At 47.0% G+C, this 15,773-nt stretch overlaps 1 protein-coding gene across 2 annotated transcripts in view; it reads right to left on the minus strand.

Annotated features, from left to right (window-relative positions):
* The window catches only part of LOC120698991 (serine/threonine-protein kinase TOR), a 36,901-nt gene that overhangs the window by 10,680 nt on the left and 10,448 nt on the right, over positions 1-15,773 (minus strand). Inside the window, exons 12-34 of one of the 2 annotated variants that reach the window (XM_039982812.1) lie at positions 14,195-14,347; positions 13,458-13,579; positions 13,265-13,364; positions 13,101-13,196; positions 12,864-12,994; positions 11,737-11,839; positions 11,470-11,652; positions 11,297-11,389; positions 11,140-11,175; positions 10,365-10,466; positions 10,140-10,250; positions 9,095-9,257; positions 8,895-9,010; positions 8,719-8,771; positions 1,875-1,998; positions 1,622-1,804; positions 1,138-1,290; positions 923-1,075; positions 775-846; positions 556-690; positions 416-477; positions 221-318; positions 33-142 (exon numbers count right to left, since the gene is read on the minus strand). In XM_039982812.1, coding sequence (XP_039838746.1) covers positions 33-142; positions 221-318; positions 416-477; positions 556-690; positions 775-846; positions 923-1,075; positions 1,138-1,290; positions 1,622-1,804; positions 1,875-1,998; positions 8,719-8,771; positions 8,895-9,010; positions 9,095-9,257; positions 10,140-10,250; positions 10,365-10,466; positions 11,140-11,175; positions 11,297-11,389; positions 11,470-11,652; positions 11,737-11,839; positions 12,864-12,994; positions 13,101-13,196; positions 13,265-13,364; positions 13,458-13,579; positions 14,195-14,347 — 2,652 coding nt within the window. Of the gene's footprint in view, positions 1-32; positions 143-220; positions 319-415; positions 478-555; positions 691-774; positions 847-922; positions 1,076-1,137; positions 1,291-1,621; positions 1,805-1,874; positions 1,999-8,718; positions 8,772-8,888; positions 9,011-9,094; positions 9,258-10,139; positions 10,251-10,364; positions 10,467-11,139; positions 11,176-11,296; positions 11,390-11,469; positions 11,653-11,736; positions 11,840-12,863; positions 12,995-13,100; positions 13,197-13,264; positions 13,365-13,457; positions 13,580-14,194; positions 14,348-15,773 lie in introns of both variants that reach the window. The other variant, XM_039982810.1, reaches the window with a different exon arrangement.

Consider the following 15,773-nt stretch of genomic DNA (forward strand, 5'->3'; position numbering starts at 1 on the left):
CAACAAAATCGATAAGCAGACATATGAACAACCATTGGAGCCATTTCCAGTCGAGCAGATGGTTCTGCGCCAGTCCATTGCTCTCTGCACAATGCACTTAAATCTTCCCAGCGAGCCAAAGCAGCTAGACACCTCATTCGACCTAGCATAAACATGAATTTTAATTGGCTACCATTATCTTTGAACGAACCAAAAGAAGGCGAACAGAATTGAGCATTACCTAATGTAGCATCCAAGTTTTGTAAAGGGCCAGATGCTTGAGATGATTTCATGGTGTATGCTCTAAGGGCCTCATCCCAACGGTGCAATTTTTCATACCTAAATTGCACAAAATTTAAGCAAGTTCGTGAACTAATGGTATTGGAAGAACCATTGTTTCTGGATGAAACTAAATAGGAGGGCAATGAATATATACCATGATTCTTTCAATTGAACTTCTAAATTCTGCTGCGAGTAAGTCAATATCCCGATAGCTGCCTGAAGAAATAATAGAATAAGTCAACAAGCAATAACAGATAATTCTTTTAACCTGAAACATATGATATTGGAACTAACCTCATGCTGGTGCAACTGATTGTTAATATGAATAAGGGATTCAACCACGGTAACAGGATTTGCACCCATCTTCTTGTTGCACACAGCTTCAAACTCCATTTCTTTATAATGGAGGGCTTTTGCAAATGCTCGACACTGACAAATAGTTTGAAAGAGTATCGCAAGATTGAAAAAAAAATGCCAAACCACACAAAAAGTAAAAAAGAAAAGAAAACTTACCTTCTCAGCAAGCGCACCAAGCAGCCTGGTATCGATGGGAAGAGGCTTCTCATCATGTTCCATAAACTCTGCCTGTTTACAGAACAGAACAATTAAATAAGAATGCATGTCAAATCAACTATACAACTTAAACACTAGACCAACTTACTAAGTTCAGCAGTGTAGCAAGAATTTCCGGAGGTATGTTTTGAGATGAGAAGGCTGTCTTGAGACTTCTCACTAGTTGTTCCTGGGAAGATTCACTCATTTGGGCCCAGCAACTTGCAAAACCCGCAGCAAACAACTCACGACCAACAGAGGGCTGGATAATTTGTGTCAGAAAATACTCAAAAGTGGCATATATATCTAAAATAATTAATTCACCTGAAGCTGAGCTAGCCTTGCACAAGTGCGTAAAGCTGGAGACGGTGACTCTTTGAGAAGCGCAATACTGAAATGCCTCATCCATTCAGCCCAGTCTTCCCTAGTACTCCTCTGAGAAGCCTCACCGGCACTCCGCAACCGAACATCATCGACCTGGAGCAGTCAAAAGCCTTAATTCTTAAAAATTAATGACATGATTTGAGGTTGCCTGTAAGACATGATATGAAGAAAAATCAAACTAGAACATTGATTTTAATCTAGAGCAACTTATGTTCCACAGGAAATTCAGAGGTCTTTTTGCAAACTATTTGTTTGCTGAGAGAAACAACTTCCTAGTTATGAAGCACATCTCTTAATCATCACAAACTCACAAAAAATCCTGTATAATGATCCAAGCTCTTTCAAGCATCAAAATTTAAGAAGCCATCATAAGATGCAGGGGACAAGAGAGGAAATATGTTATGAGTAAAAGTAAGCATATTACTTGATGACTTCTTGGTTGTCGTTGTGTTTCATCAGCTATTTCAGAAGGTGTACCATCAAAATCATCAAGGGGGTCACTAATGACATCAGGTGGACACTGTGTGTACTTCTGTACAGACAAGTTTTCAGTGATGAGTGGCTCTCGCCTCAGTAGCCGATTTTCGATCTCTTCCCATTTTCTATACTGCAAGAAATGACGAGCATAGTTAGGCAGACATCTGAAATGGTGTATGCACAAAATAATGATAGCATACCCGCAAATGGTGCTTCACAAGAATTTTGCGTATTGATGGTATGAAAATCGTAAATTCTTCTCCAAGAGCATGTGCAAGACAGCAGAGTGCCTCTGCAGCATCTTTCCGCAGATCATCATTGTTTCTAGTCATACAAGGGATAAAAGGAACTTAGTTTAGCTAATAAAAACGATAGGAAAAGGCCCAATAATGCAGCAAACAAAGTATTGCCGGTAATGTATTTGGTAAAAAAAAATATTGCCATAATGAAGAATAAGCTAAACAGAACTTCTTGCAGACAAACCACAAAATGGTATATGTCAAGTGCATGCAAACTCACAAACCTTTTAATGATCAATATGATCAGATATTTTTGCAAATTAGTTAAATTTTACTGGTGCTATTGAAGTTATTCTAAATTGCATGCTTCCTAAGATTCAATTGAAAAATACAAGCAACCTAATTGCATTCAAAATCCCCTACCTTATAACATTTTGACACAAGTGCTTCAATGATTCCTATGTATGATTTTATAGCAAATTCGTAATCATAGAACATAAGATTTGGAGAGAGAAAAATATTACATGAACCCAAGGTCGGCCATTGTCACCGTAATTCTAACAATTTTTTTTTCTGTTCCAACAAGACTATTTTGAATAGTCAAATTTAAAAGGCTCATATGTTCTCCATATCTTTAAAGTCACCCAGTTAGTCTTAATGCTTCACTATTACCAATAATGCAAAATACAAGGACTTCTAGTGTTAACCAAGAAACCAAAATGGTACTGGACTAAATTGTTGGAGTATATTGAGCCTGTGTGTATAGAGGCCCATCTAGAGGCTCATGTATAGGCATTATATATACCCACCCTTCTAGGGTTGGAAGAATACAGAAATTATTCTCTCCATTATCGTATCAATAGCCTAGGGTTAGGTCTCCTCTTTCCCTCTTCCCTCTCCTACCCAGCCCGCCGCCGGCCTCTCCTCTCCCCTCCCCTCATCTCTCTTCCTTCCCTCCCCTCCCCTCCTCCTCCCCTACACCGGCCGTGTGGCCCGCAGCCGCCTGGCCCGCCGCCTGGTCCTCTGTTTCGGCCATGCGGCCCGGATCCGCCGCCAGGCCTCGATCCGCCGCCGCCGGGACCCCTGCTCCGGCCGTGGGGCCCGGATCCGCCGCCGCCGGGACCTCTGCCACGGCCGCTGCTGCCCTGGCGGCCCTCGCGCCCGCAGCTGCTGACGCCACAGCAGGGGCCGCCGCCGGGGGAGTCGCGGGCGCAGCTGCCGCGGCCGCCGCTGCCGCCCAGCAGGCCACCGAGCAGCAGGCTGCCTAGGCCGCCAGCGCCGCCCAGCAGGGCCCCCTGCCCGCGGGTACGGGGGCTGCAGGACCTACGGCCGCCGCGCAGGACGCCCACCGCGCCGCCGGGAAGCAGCCCGCCGCCGCCGATCCCACGTGGCCCGAGCTCGGGATGCCTCCCGTGGATGTGCCGCTCTCCGCCACCGCCTTCCGTCGGCAGCAGGCCGACGCCGCTCTCGCCGCGGCCCTCCTCGCCGCCAAGTCGGAGGCTTCGGCAGCCCAGGAGCGGGTCCGCGTGTCTGCCATCGCTTGGGAGCGCGAGCGCGCGAGCGCGCCACGGCCGACGCCCTCGCTCTCCGGGTCGCCGAGGCGGAGCACTTCCTTCGTGTCTCCGGCCAGCTGCCCGTCGACCCCGTGCACGGCGCCTCTTCCTCCCACCAGGCCCCGCTAGGTGGATCTGGAGCCCGGTATGACCCGGCCGACCCCATGGTCGCCCAGCTTCACCTCCAGGCCGCCGGCGTCCAGAACATCAGGGCCCTGGTCTCCATCCTCCTCGACCCCGCGTCCTCCTCACCCTTTGCCGCTACGCCCTCGACGACCACGTCCTCGTCGACTCGCCGATCGAGGCGCGGGACGTGGCATGGCTGCGCCTCGACAGCATCGCCCTGTCCTGGATCTTCGGGACCATCTCCCTAGATCTTCGGGACCTCGTCCGGACCCACGGCGGCACCGCGCGGCAGGCCTGGGTGGCGCTCGAGGGGCAGTTCCTCGGCAACGCCGAGTACCGCGCCCTCCAGCTCAACGCCACCTTCCGCACATTCGTGCAGAGGGACCTCTCCGTCGGTGAGTACTGCCGGCGGATGAAGAGCATGGCAGATGCTCTTCACGACCTCGGGGATCCGGTGTCCGATCGGGTCTGAGCGGGGCCTGAGCAGCACCTACGACCACCTGAAGGGCTGGATCGCCCATCAGAGGCCCTTCCCCACCTTCCTGCAGGTCCGGGACGACCTCGCCCTCGAGGAGATCACCAGGGGTCTCGCGCCCGGATCGTCCTCGCCCACCCCCGCCGCGCTCGTTGCTACTCCACCGACCTCCTCCGCTGCTCCTGCCACCTCCCTGCTCGGAGCTGCTCCCGCCGGGCAGACCGGAGGAGGGGGGGCCGTGGACGTCGCCGGCGGGGGGGACGTAGTGGCACTGCTTCTGGGGGTACCGGTACCGGTGGGGGCCGTCGGGGCGCGCCGACTCCGACTCCGGCTCCCGCTGCTCCCGCCCCTGCCCCTGGAGGTACGCCCTGGCCATCCTTCAGCAACCCATGGTCAGGGCGCATCTCGATGTGGCCGTTCCAGGGTCCGGGAGGGGGGCCTCGTCCTCAGCTCCAGCCGGCGGCCATGTTCACTAGCGCTGCTCCTCTCTTCGCGTCGTCCTGGACTCCGCCAGCTTAGCACAGCCAGCAGCCGACCTGACCTGGGGGGTGGGACCAGGCCGCACTGGCGCAGTCCTTCCCGGCGTCCGCTCCTCCGATGTGACAGCCCGGGACCCCTTTACACTCTTCGGCTTCCTGCTTCCGCTGCCTCGCCTTCGGCTTCTTCGTCTACTGCTTTTGCCGTGACGCCTTCTTCCACCACCTGGCACTGCCGGCTTGGTCACCCCGGCCGTGACGTTTTGGCTCAGCTCAGCCGTAGTACCGATGTTCCATGTACTAGGGCTCCTGCTGAGCACCTCTGTCATGCGTGCCAGTTAGGTCGTCATGTTAGACTTCCGTTTTTCTTCTTCTTCGCATGCTTTTGATCTGATTCACTGTGACCTGTGGACATCTCATGTACTCAGCATGTCTGGTTATAAATATTATCTGGTCATTGTTGATGATTTTTCCCATTACTCTTGGACTTTCCCTTTGCGCGCCAAGTCTGAGACCTTCCCCACCCTCCTCCATTTCTTTGCCTGGGTGTCCACTCAGTTCGGCCTCACCGTTAAGGCCGTCCAGTGTGACAACGGGCGGGAGTTCGATAACTCCACCTCCCGGTCCTTCTTCCTATCTCGGGGTGTTCCGCTGCGTATGTCTTGTCCGTATACCTCTCCTCAGAACGGCAAGGCTGAGCGGATGATTCGCACGACGAACGACGTCGTGCGCACCCTTCTGATCCAGGCTTCTCTCCCCCCGCGTTTCTGGGCTGAGAGCCTCCACACCGCCACCTACCTGCTCAACCGCATTCCGTCCACTGCCTCTCCTGCTCATACTCCCCACCACGCTCTCTTCGGTACCCCTCCTCGCTACGACCACCTACGGGTCTTCGGGTGCGCGTGTTACACTAACACCTCCGCCACCGATTCTCACAAGCTGGCGCCCCGCTCGACTCGTTGTGTGTTCCTCGGGTACTCCCTGACCACAAGGGGTACCGGTGCTTTGACCTCACCTCTCACCGCGTTCTAATTTCCCGACACGTCGTCTTTGATGAGTCGGATTTCCCCTACTCCACCTCCTCCACACCTCCTCCCGACCCCGAGCTGGAGTCTCTGTTTCCGACTGACCCGGTGGTTCAGCCACCGTTACCTATCTATCCTTTTTCTGCAGGTTTTCCCGGCACACCGGCATCGTTTCCGGTGATCCCTGCTGCGCCGCGCGCGGCCCCGGTACCCTCAGTCACGCCACGCACGCCCCCAGACCTCCGGTGGTGCCGCGCGCGGACCCGGTGTCTCCCGCTGTGCCACGCGCGGCCCCGGTGCCTTCCCCTGCACCTGCGCGGTACGCTCAACCGGTGCAGGTGTACCGGCGTCGCTCGGCGCCTACCCCGGCGCCGCAGCGGTACGCTCAGCAGGTGCAGGTGTACCGGCGTCGTTCGGCGTCGACACCGGCGCCGCCTCCTGCTCCAGAGGCTCCTGCGACACCGACACCGGAGCCGTCGCCGCCGCCGCCTCCTCTGGCTCCCTCTCGAGCCGAGCCGGAGGTGTACCACCCGCCAGTCATCCATCGGGATCCTCGGCATATCCATCCCATGGTGACTCGGAGGATGGCGTCTCCGGCCGCGACTCTCTCCGCCACCGAGGAGGAGCCGCGAGTCTCTCCAGTACCCTACTCTGTCCGCGACGCCTTGGCGGATCCTCACTGGCGTCGCGCGATGGAAGAGGAGTACACGGCTCTTCTTGCCAACCAGACGTGGGACCTCGTGCCGCGCCCGTCTGGTTGCAATGTGGTGACTGGCAAGTGGATCTGGACGCATAAGCGTCGGGCTGATGGCACACTGGAGCGATACAAGGCTCGCTGGGTTCTCCGGGGGTTCACTCAGCGACCTGGTGTGGACTGTGATGAGACCTTCAGTCCAGTCGTGAAGCCCGCTACGGTGTGCACGGTCCTCTCGCTTGCGCTTTCGCGCTCTTGGCCTGTGCACCAGCTAGACGTGAAGAATGCGTTTCTTCACGGCACTCTGTCAGAGACTGTCTACTGCTCTCAGCCAGCGGGATTTGTGGACTCCAGTCGTCCGGATATGGTCTGCCGGCTCAACAAGTCTCTCTATGGTCTGAAGCAGGCTCCTCGGGCTTGGTACTGTCGGTTCGCCACGTTCTTGCTGACACTGGGGTTCACCGAGGCCAAGTCTGACACGTCTCTCTTCGTCTACCGCCGTGGGAATGAGACTGCATATCTGCTGCTCTACGTCGATGACATTGTGCTCACAGCTTCCACTCAGCGGTTGCTTCAGAGTGTCATCTCCTCTCTGCAGCAGGAGTTCGCTATGAAGGATCTCGGTCAACTCCACCACTTCTTGGGCGTCACTGTTGAGCCTCGCCCGTCTGGTCTTCTCCTTCACCAGCGGCAGTACGCACTCGATATTCTGAAGCGGGCTGGGATGACTGATTGCAAGCCCTGCTCCACTCCTGTCGACACTCAGGCGAAGCTGTCTGCTGATCTGGGTGATCCGGTGGCTGATCCTACTGCCTACCGGAGTCTGGCCGGCGCGTTGCAGTACCTCACCTTCACCAGGCCGGACCTCACCTACGCTGTCCAGCAGGTCTGTCTCCATATGCATGATCCCCGGGAGTCACACCTTGCTGCCCTGAAGCGTCTCCTCCGCTACGTCCGTGGCACCGTGGATCTCGGCCTGGTGCTTCACCGCTCGTCCTCTACTGAGCTGGTGGTCTACACCGACGCTGACTGGGCTGGTTGCCCGGACACTCGTCGCTCCACTTCCGGCTACGCCGTCTTCCTGGGCGGCAACCTGGTCTCCTGGTCGTCCAAGCGGCAGCCGGTTGTCTCCCGCTCCAGTGCTGAGGCGGAGTACCGGGCTGTCGCTAACGGCATGGCGGAGGCGTCCTGGCTACGACAGCTCTTGGCGGAGCTCCACAGCCCGCTTGCCAAGAGCACGCTCGTCTACTGCGACAACGTCAGCGCCGTGTACCTCTCCACCAACCCCGTCCAGCATCAGCGGACGAAGCATGTGGATATTGACCTGCACTTCGTGCGCGACAGTCGCTATTGGCGATGTTCGGGTACTCCATGTCCCGACTACCTCCCAGTTTGCTGACATCTTCACCAAGGGACTGCCCTCCTCGACCTTCTCGGAGTTTCGCTCCAGCCTCAACGTAGCCGGTGGCTAGTTGTGGCTGCGGGGGGTATTAGCCCTTTTACTTTCTTGTTGTCCAGTCTTGAACACCGCTGTGCCGGTAGTTCAGACCATAGTCACCAGAAATCTGGGTCGATCGGGTCGCGGGTCGGGGTCGAGGATCACGATACGCAGGTGTCTAAAAACATGGGTCGAAAGGGGTTACTTCGGAACGATGGACCCCAATCAGTTAGGGTCGATGGCCCGGGTCAATGAGCCATGATGAAGGCCCATCAGATGATTCAGATGATTAATACAATGGATTAAAAGCAAAAGAATAAGAAACAGTAAATTGGGCTGTGCACCTGCTGACCGGCCCATCCAGCCCAGTAACCGACTGCCCACCTCCACCTAATATAACCCTAGCCAGCCTCCGGTCCCCAGGCAGTCTTGCACGCAGCCACCTCTCTCTCTCTCTCTCTTCTCAGGCGACTCAGTGCCGGCGGCCACAAATCAACAGCCGGGAGCCATCCCTTGCGCCAGGAACAAGTAAAATCGAATGCCCATGAACTCCTCTTCTATTCTGCGCTCTCAGATTTGTTGGAGATGGCTTAATCCTCCCTTGTGGCGGCTGCCCATTCGATCCATGCTGTCCCTGCTGCAGGGGAGCGATGACCCAGGCAGAAACGGGACACCGACCCTACTCGTCGTCCCAGGGTCGCGGAACGCGCCATCGACCCCGAATCCTGTGACTATGGTTCAGACTGCGGGGGGGTGTTGGAGTATATTGAGCCCGTGTGTATAGAGGCTCATCTAGAGGCACATGTATAGGCATTATATATACCCACCCTTCTAGGGTTGGAAGAATACAGAAATTATTCTCTCCATTATAAATCAAACACAAAGTCAGTTGTCTAATACTCCTAGCAAGTAGCAACAAAAACAATCAATGCTCCATGATAGATTTACTTTCATCTTTTTTCCAATTGACGAAATACATAAATTAGAGAAAGGAGTTACTTTTAGTAGAGAGTCTTACCCGTCCAAGACAAGCTTCAAATGATGCACTAAAGCCGAAACATGAGTACCAACCTGTTCAGGATACGTAAAGCACGATATGCATTACACACAGTAACTTCTATAAATGCGGATCATTTTGGTTAAAATTGCATTGACAAAATATCAAATCCGATAAGAACATCAACCAACCTGCACCTTAGGTATAAGCTTAGTCAAAGTAACAATGGCACGACGTCTGATATCAACCAGCTCCACTTTAAACAAACGGACAAGCACTGGAGCAACCAAGTGCATGTGCTCATCCAAATTTCCTAAAGGGCACAATCAATGCAACATACATTATAACCAATAACAGCCATTATGAACGTGAAACTAAGTGGGAAACAGGGACACACCGCCAAAAACTTCAAGTGTGTGTAATATGTCAGGAACATAGCAATAATCATTGCAACGTTCAGCATCACCTAAGACTTGAATACAACTCGGTAGAATGTGAAGTAAATACATTCTGAACTCATCATTTAATGCTAAGCATAGTTGCTCAACAAGGTGAAGAACCTGAACAGGAAACACTGAGTTAAGAAAGTACAAAACCATGGTATGATATAGAATCAGAAAAGGTAAACCTTCAGCGGGTTATAGAAGAGAATGTAAAGACAACCTCAAAAGAAAGGAGCAAGAGCTCAATGGGCTTTGTTCTTCTAGACAGTAACAACAAATAATCATTCTTTTAAAAAGGTAATATAAAGCACAAACTCATACAGGGTTCCAGACTCATTATCTTGTTTCCCACTAGTGACCCAGTAATGGTTTCCAGTTTCAAGAAACAAGTAGATTTTGACTAGCCGAATTATCCTTAGTAGATTTTGAGTCAGAATACGAAGAAAGTATGAAACTGATCAGCATTCAAGGCTTTGAGCACTAGTGGCAACTCAATACTCACAAATGTAAAGCATATTTTGGTTAGGCCTGAGGATTAAGGAGCCAATGAAAAAGCGAATAGTAGAGGGGGCATAATGGCTGGTGTATACCCATAAATGTCAAAAGGAGAGATGTTAAAGAGAGATAAAAAAGGTCATTAGAATTTAGAACAGCATGCGTGCCTTATAATTTTGAAACAAGATGGAATAGAGTAACATCCACGCCTTATATTTTGACCAAGACGGCATAGTCATAGGGTCCAGGATAAAAATAAGAATGTGAAAACCAACTGTCTACCATTGCAATAAGGAAGATGTTAACTATGTTCTTCCACAATACAAGAATATTGTGCACTATGACAGGATCTACAAAAGGGCATAGTTTGGCAGACATGCTTCTGTGCTCTGCTAGCTAATGGCATGGTTTAAATAGATTGCCCACTGTAAGCATTGTGTACAAAATGTTCTAAGATCATAGAGCACAAAAGGCAATAGCAAAGGAAAAGTTGAGCACAATTACCGGTGAACCCTGTGGGCCCTGAATCGTACGGTTTGGTGCAGGCAAGCTGAATGAGGAAGTCCATAATTCAGAGATGAGGGAGAGTATGTCTTGCAAGTATTTCCGAATGTGCTGAAAATAAGTAACGTTAATAAATATGCCAGACATCAACTGGAACAGAAAGAATCTAACAACAACTGCAATATAATACCAAAATAATTTGCAACACTAAAAAGGACAGCGTACCTGCCGGACAATAGAAATCAATGTTCCGAGCTTCCAGGTTATGAACTCTTTTAAACCACCATCCTCACACATGCGAACAGCACGGAATAGCTCAGGGAGAACCTTTAGAAGCAAAAGACAAATATATCAGAAATTTGTGTGCACTCATTCTACATTTTTTCCCAGGAAACACAAACATGCTCAATTGTATAACATCCAAACCAATTATAATTGAATGCTTAATTCTACAAAGATTTAGGTCATCAACTTAGCCCCAACATTTCCTCCAAAATAATGTCAGGATATGTTGTGTATGGCCATCTGACATTCTTTGCTGGGTTGTCAGAAATAGGAAGATACAAACACACCCCAAACATTGTACGATGCAAAGCCAATCATATGAAACAGCGCCGCAAAAGCTTACAAAAATTCTGCTTTGATGACAAAAACTCCGAATTCTATGACAAGCAGACTGGTGAGCATTCTTGTGGTAACACTAATACTCTTAGAATCATGAATTAGTCCAAGGATCAAATGCAATAAGCTGTTAGCCAAGATCATTTATGATTCCAGGCTTCAAGGTCATGGTTGTCTCAATAACAGTTAAATGTTAATAACTGAAGCTGACACATGTGCCTTGCTGCCAATTAGGGAACATGGAGCATATGTGAAATCTTAGATCCTACTGTGGTCAACATTAGTATGGTTGAACATATAGGCACCAATTAAGTGAAATAAATATATATGAAACAGAATATGCATCACAGTACAGCAAAGAAAATCGAGAAGCTCTCACCTTTGGTAAGTAAGGAACACAGCCAAGGCCCATTGACTAGATGCCAATTTTTCATAGAGAAAAGAAGCAAAATAAATAAAGTCACTACAGTGTTGAAGAACAAAAAGTTGTTGAGTAAAATAGCTATCTAAAAAAAGAAAAGCTAGAAATATATTACCTTAAAAATAAAGATAAGGGAGCCAACCACCATTTGGTGGTAACTTGAAAGCGAAGGATCTCGAAGAATTCGCATGAGAGAAGTAATTGCAACCTAGCAAAACAGGGAATAAGGTGAAATGTAGGCTAACACTTTGAATCTCAGATGGCTAATAAAGGAACATAAAACCATACAGTTGAATAATAGTCCTCAGATGCCGAAAAAGATGGCCAGAAGTCGGTCGGTAACTCTTCCATGGAAACAATATGCTGTGCAGTCTCTATTGTAGGTCGTAGGACCTCTCTATGTTGACCAGGTAGATTATGTTGATTTCGCTTGTGTGCATGAGGGTCCAATGCACCCATAATTCCTAAAACCTGAAAGAGAAGACATTGCATTATTACTTGGCCAGGAGCATTATACAATTTCATAAAGTCTTAAGCAGAAATCAAACCAAATACCTTCAACACTTCTAGTCTAGTTGACCATTCCAATTCACCATTCAACAACTTCAAGAGTAAGCCAAGCAATGGCGGATACTCATTATAGGGGGCGACAACATAGCTGGTGGACCCATTGAAAATATATATGTCAACCAAAATGCAGTAATATACTTAGTATAAAATGTATAACCACAGGATTTATCATGCAGCTATCTTCAATGTTCTTAGTCCAACCATACGATGGGTAGGAAAGCATGCAACAAAGGGAAATAGAACATATGCACAAACGGCAGAAGCAAAGCACTAGAAGCACTACCCTTGTCTATAAGACACTACAGCAACATCAAGGAGACAAACAAGATAACTACAAAGTACTAGTAAAGTATCCAGCACAACAAACCTAAAATCTGCTTCTGTGCACGATATCAAAATAAAGTTGCTGGCCAGAACCATTAGTGCATAAAACAAATACTATAGTAGATTCAGGATTTATTGAGTTCATAAATCTAGTTTTAGACCTGAGAATTCTATACTCCATCAGAATTTCATACTCCCATCAGTCTCAAATATTGACATTTGGGAATTTTGCAAACATAGTAACATACCGTGGGGTCAAACCTCAGTTTGCTAATTTTAGCTTTGGATGTTTCAAATAGTTCAATGACAAGTGGGAGCAGGATCCACCTGTCATTAAGATACCCCATGGTAAAAGAGCAAACTCACTTAACTCAGGTTTATAGTGGTATGCTGGCAACTTTCTCTTGACAATTTGCCAATTTGGACAGCAACAATGTCTCAAAAGCCGAGCTTTGAGATTGTTTTCTGTTAGAACAGATAATTAAATCCAATGAATTTATGATATTATGAAAGTACTTTTCACAACGAATTTCCATGTTTCAAACTACATATTTTCAATAATATAGGCAGTTAAAGTTTCAAAAGTTCGATTAGAAACTCGTTAAAAAACAACACTGATTTGTGACTAATATATAAAATATTAACAATATAAGCTCAAAGAAGCAACAAAGTTCAACAAGCAAATACTAGTTGCAAAAAACTTGCATGGCCGTACAGTAACTATGCAGGGAATGTGAAATACATGCAACTCAAGAAGCACGCAAAATAAAGAATAAGCAAGTATTTACCCTGTGCTTTGGATAATTTGTCCCAGAGTTGCTACGGCCACTTCCCTTTTACTAACAGCACCTCCGTCTAAAAGAGCATCCACAACTACTGGCATCAACTCAGGAAGATATTGCCTCATAGCAAAACCACCCTACAACGTGGAGGATAAATGTTTAGAAGTTGTGCTAGTTACGAGGACATCAACCATGAGAAAATGGATCGAACATCACGACATGGAGGAAGAGTGGAAGACTAACCACTTTGGCCAATTCTCCAACAGTAGCAAGCACTCCCGCAGCAAGAGCATTGTTAGCATTTGGTCCCACTCCTTCACACAGTCTAGTCACTAGTGCCTAAAAAAAAAAAGATGTAGCCAATAAAGTTTACAAAATAAACATAAATACTGATCTCTCTTGCTAACCTTGTGAACTGGAGCAATGTAAGGAAGAATTAACCGCGCACAGCTCCTAATTAAGCAACCCAACAATCTAGCACTCTCCTCTCTACACTTGCTATCCATACTGCAAATGACGTGAAGACTTTCATAAGCAAGATGAGCAACAAAATGTAACAATGGGAACCACACTTGTTATCAGAAATTTCATGGTTTAAACCTCTGGTCAAGATATGTGAGCAGCTGTATAAGATAGCGACGAAGGGCAGGCAGTACATATGCAGGATTTTTTTCAGACAATCTGCCAGCAACCGAAATTGCCAATTCTCTGACATCATATTCCTAAGAATTGAAACAAAGATAGTTTTGTCAACGTTCCAAAGGGTCATTGTACTTCATGGACGTACAAAGTGCAGCACTTTGCATATGATGAAAGCAACAGAGTTTAATTTGCAGCTTGTTTCGAATTTAAGACACTCCAAGAAAATATAATTACATCGGCATGCAGTTGAAAGTAACACCACCTAATAGAGTGAGCCATATTGAGCGCCTGTTTCTGTCCAACTAAGTCACAAGTCATCTTTTATTGAGAAAATCATAGTTCATAGTTCACTACTTCCTCGTGGTGGGACTTAAAACTTTAAACCCACTATTAACTGCCCAAATATCAAAAATGAAAAAAAATATACAATGCTCCTAAACGATGGAAAGCACGTGATTGGTCAGGAAAACATCCTACTGTGTACTAAGGAAATCATAGTAATTTCTGGCATACAGTTTGTACAATACTCTATAAACAGCAAGAACAGGTGGATAGATGTTGTGTCGAAGAAGCTGGTAACAGATCTAGCAGGCACCGCAATAAAGGATAAGCATGTTTGAGAAAAAAAATAAAGGATAAGCTGGTGACAGATCTAATAGGCCCAGTTAATGAGATAAACATGTCATTCTGTGTACCTCATCATTTAAGGCAACAAAAATGGAAGTCAAGATGTCAGCCTGAGCCAAAAAATCATCAAAAGCTGGATTCCGATACAGAGCCTTGAAGACTGAACTTCTAACACCAACATCAGCATCAGCAACTGCAGCAATAAGAAGTTTCTCCACTATCTGCAGGTGAAGGTAAGAACAGCAACAGACATAATTAACATAACGTCAATCAAAATGTACCATGGGAATTATTATCATAGGTAGCCTACAGCAAAAGAACATAAAGCACATAACAAACAAGAACTAAGTCTCAGCTTTTGAAGAATCTCATTCTCATCTCAAGAATTGATAAGGTGAAACATCTTTTCTAGTGTCCAGACTGTACAACTTCGCTGTACAACTAGTTTCAAAGCAGGAATTAAATTCACACCAGACCCACATAATAATACTGGTCATAGAACTTAGTGTACAGTCAGATAATGTATAGCTATTTTCCCATTTTATATATCGTTAAAGGACCATAGAAGTCCAAACTTTAACAAACAGCTACAAATGTTATCCTGCTTTTTCTTCCCTTCCTTCTCTATGCATATAATCTCTTATATAAACTTTTACATTTTCAAATTATAATGTTCCACACAAAATTTAACAGTGTATTGCATCCGTATGTAAGATGCTCTTTTCATCTATACCATCAGGCTAGTCAATGACATATGGGGTCTGGCCCTACATGTGATCGACACAGGCTGATCATATAGATGAAAAGTGCACATCAAGTGGTGGTACGGGTGAAATTATTCCTTGAAAACTCACATCTGACATCTATTCGGTGAATGTAATAACTTCACCAAGGGCATTCAATGTGGTAAAAGAGCTGTTATTGCCATTTATTTAAAATAACAAACAAATTTAACCTCCCATGACAAATACAAATTACGATTCAACAAAGTCCTATAAAATATCGTGTCTCACATTATGTAACATATGCACTTCAGACCAAGCATGTGTTAATTGATATAGATTCCAGTGCCTCTAATATGCATATTAAACCCCAGAGATCAGTTAATGTAAGGAATGTCAAGTTCGCGAATTTATTAGATATATGGTATGAAAGTTGCATTCATGGTACTATCACAGCCCATCCATGTTGTACAGTAGAATAACAGTGTACATCTAAAAGCCACATAGGAATATGGCTGTCAAAGGGCTATATCGGTAAACATATACTTTTTTAAACAGGGACAAGTTGAAGTTAAGTATGATGTATTTCTGCTTTAAAGTACTAAAAAACTGCAGCAATGCGACTCCATATTTTTTCCCTGCTAACAATAGCAACATAAAGTTTGTAAGACCCTAAAAGTTAATTTTCCATGGCAGATTCTACACACAATAACTTCACCTTACATACAATCTTGCGAGCAAAAATCATCTGTGTGCAACAGAATTAGCCAAAAAAAAAAAGAAGTGTATGCAGTAACGCAATACTGAGTTCAGATCTAATATTTAATGTGGTGATGCTTAAGTAGTATAGAATGTTTCAATAAATTAACATCTGATAATTAAAGCCCAATAAAGGAAGGTGCGCTGCAACATATGCTACCATAGT

The sequence above is a fragment of the Panicum virgatum genome, chromosome 3K (genome assembly GCF_016808335.1).
Source record: "Panicum virgatum strain AP13 chromosome 3K, P.virgatum_v5, whole genome shotgun sequence".
Taxonomy (NCBI): Eukaryota; Viridiplantae; Streptophyta; class Magnoliopsida; order Poales; family Poaceae; genus Panicum; species Panicum virgatum.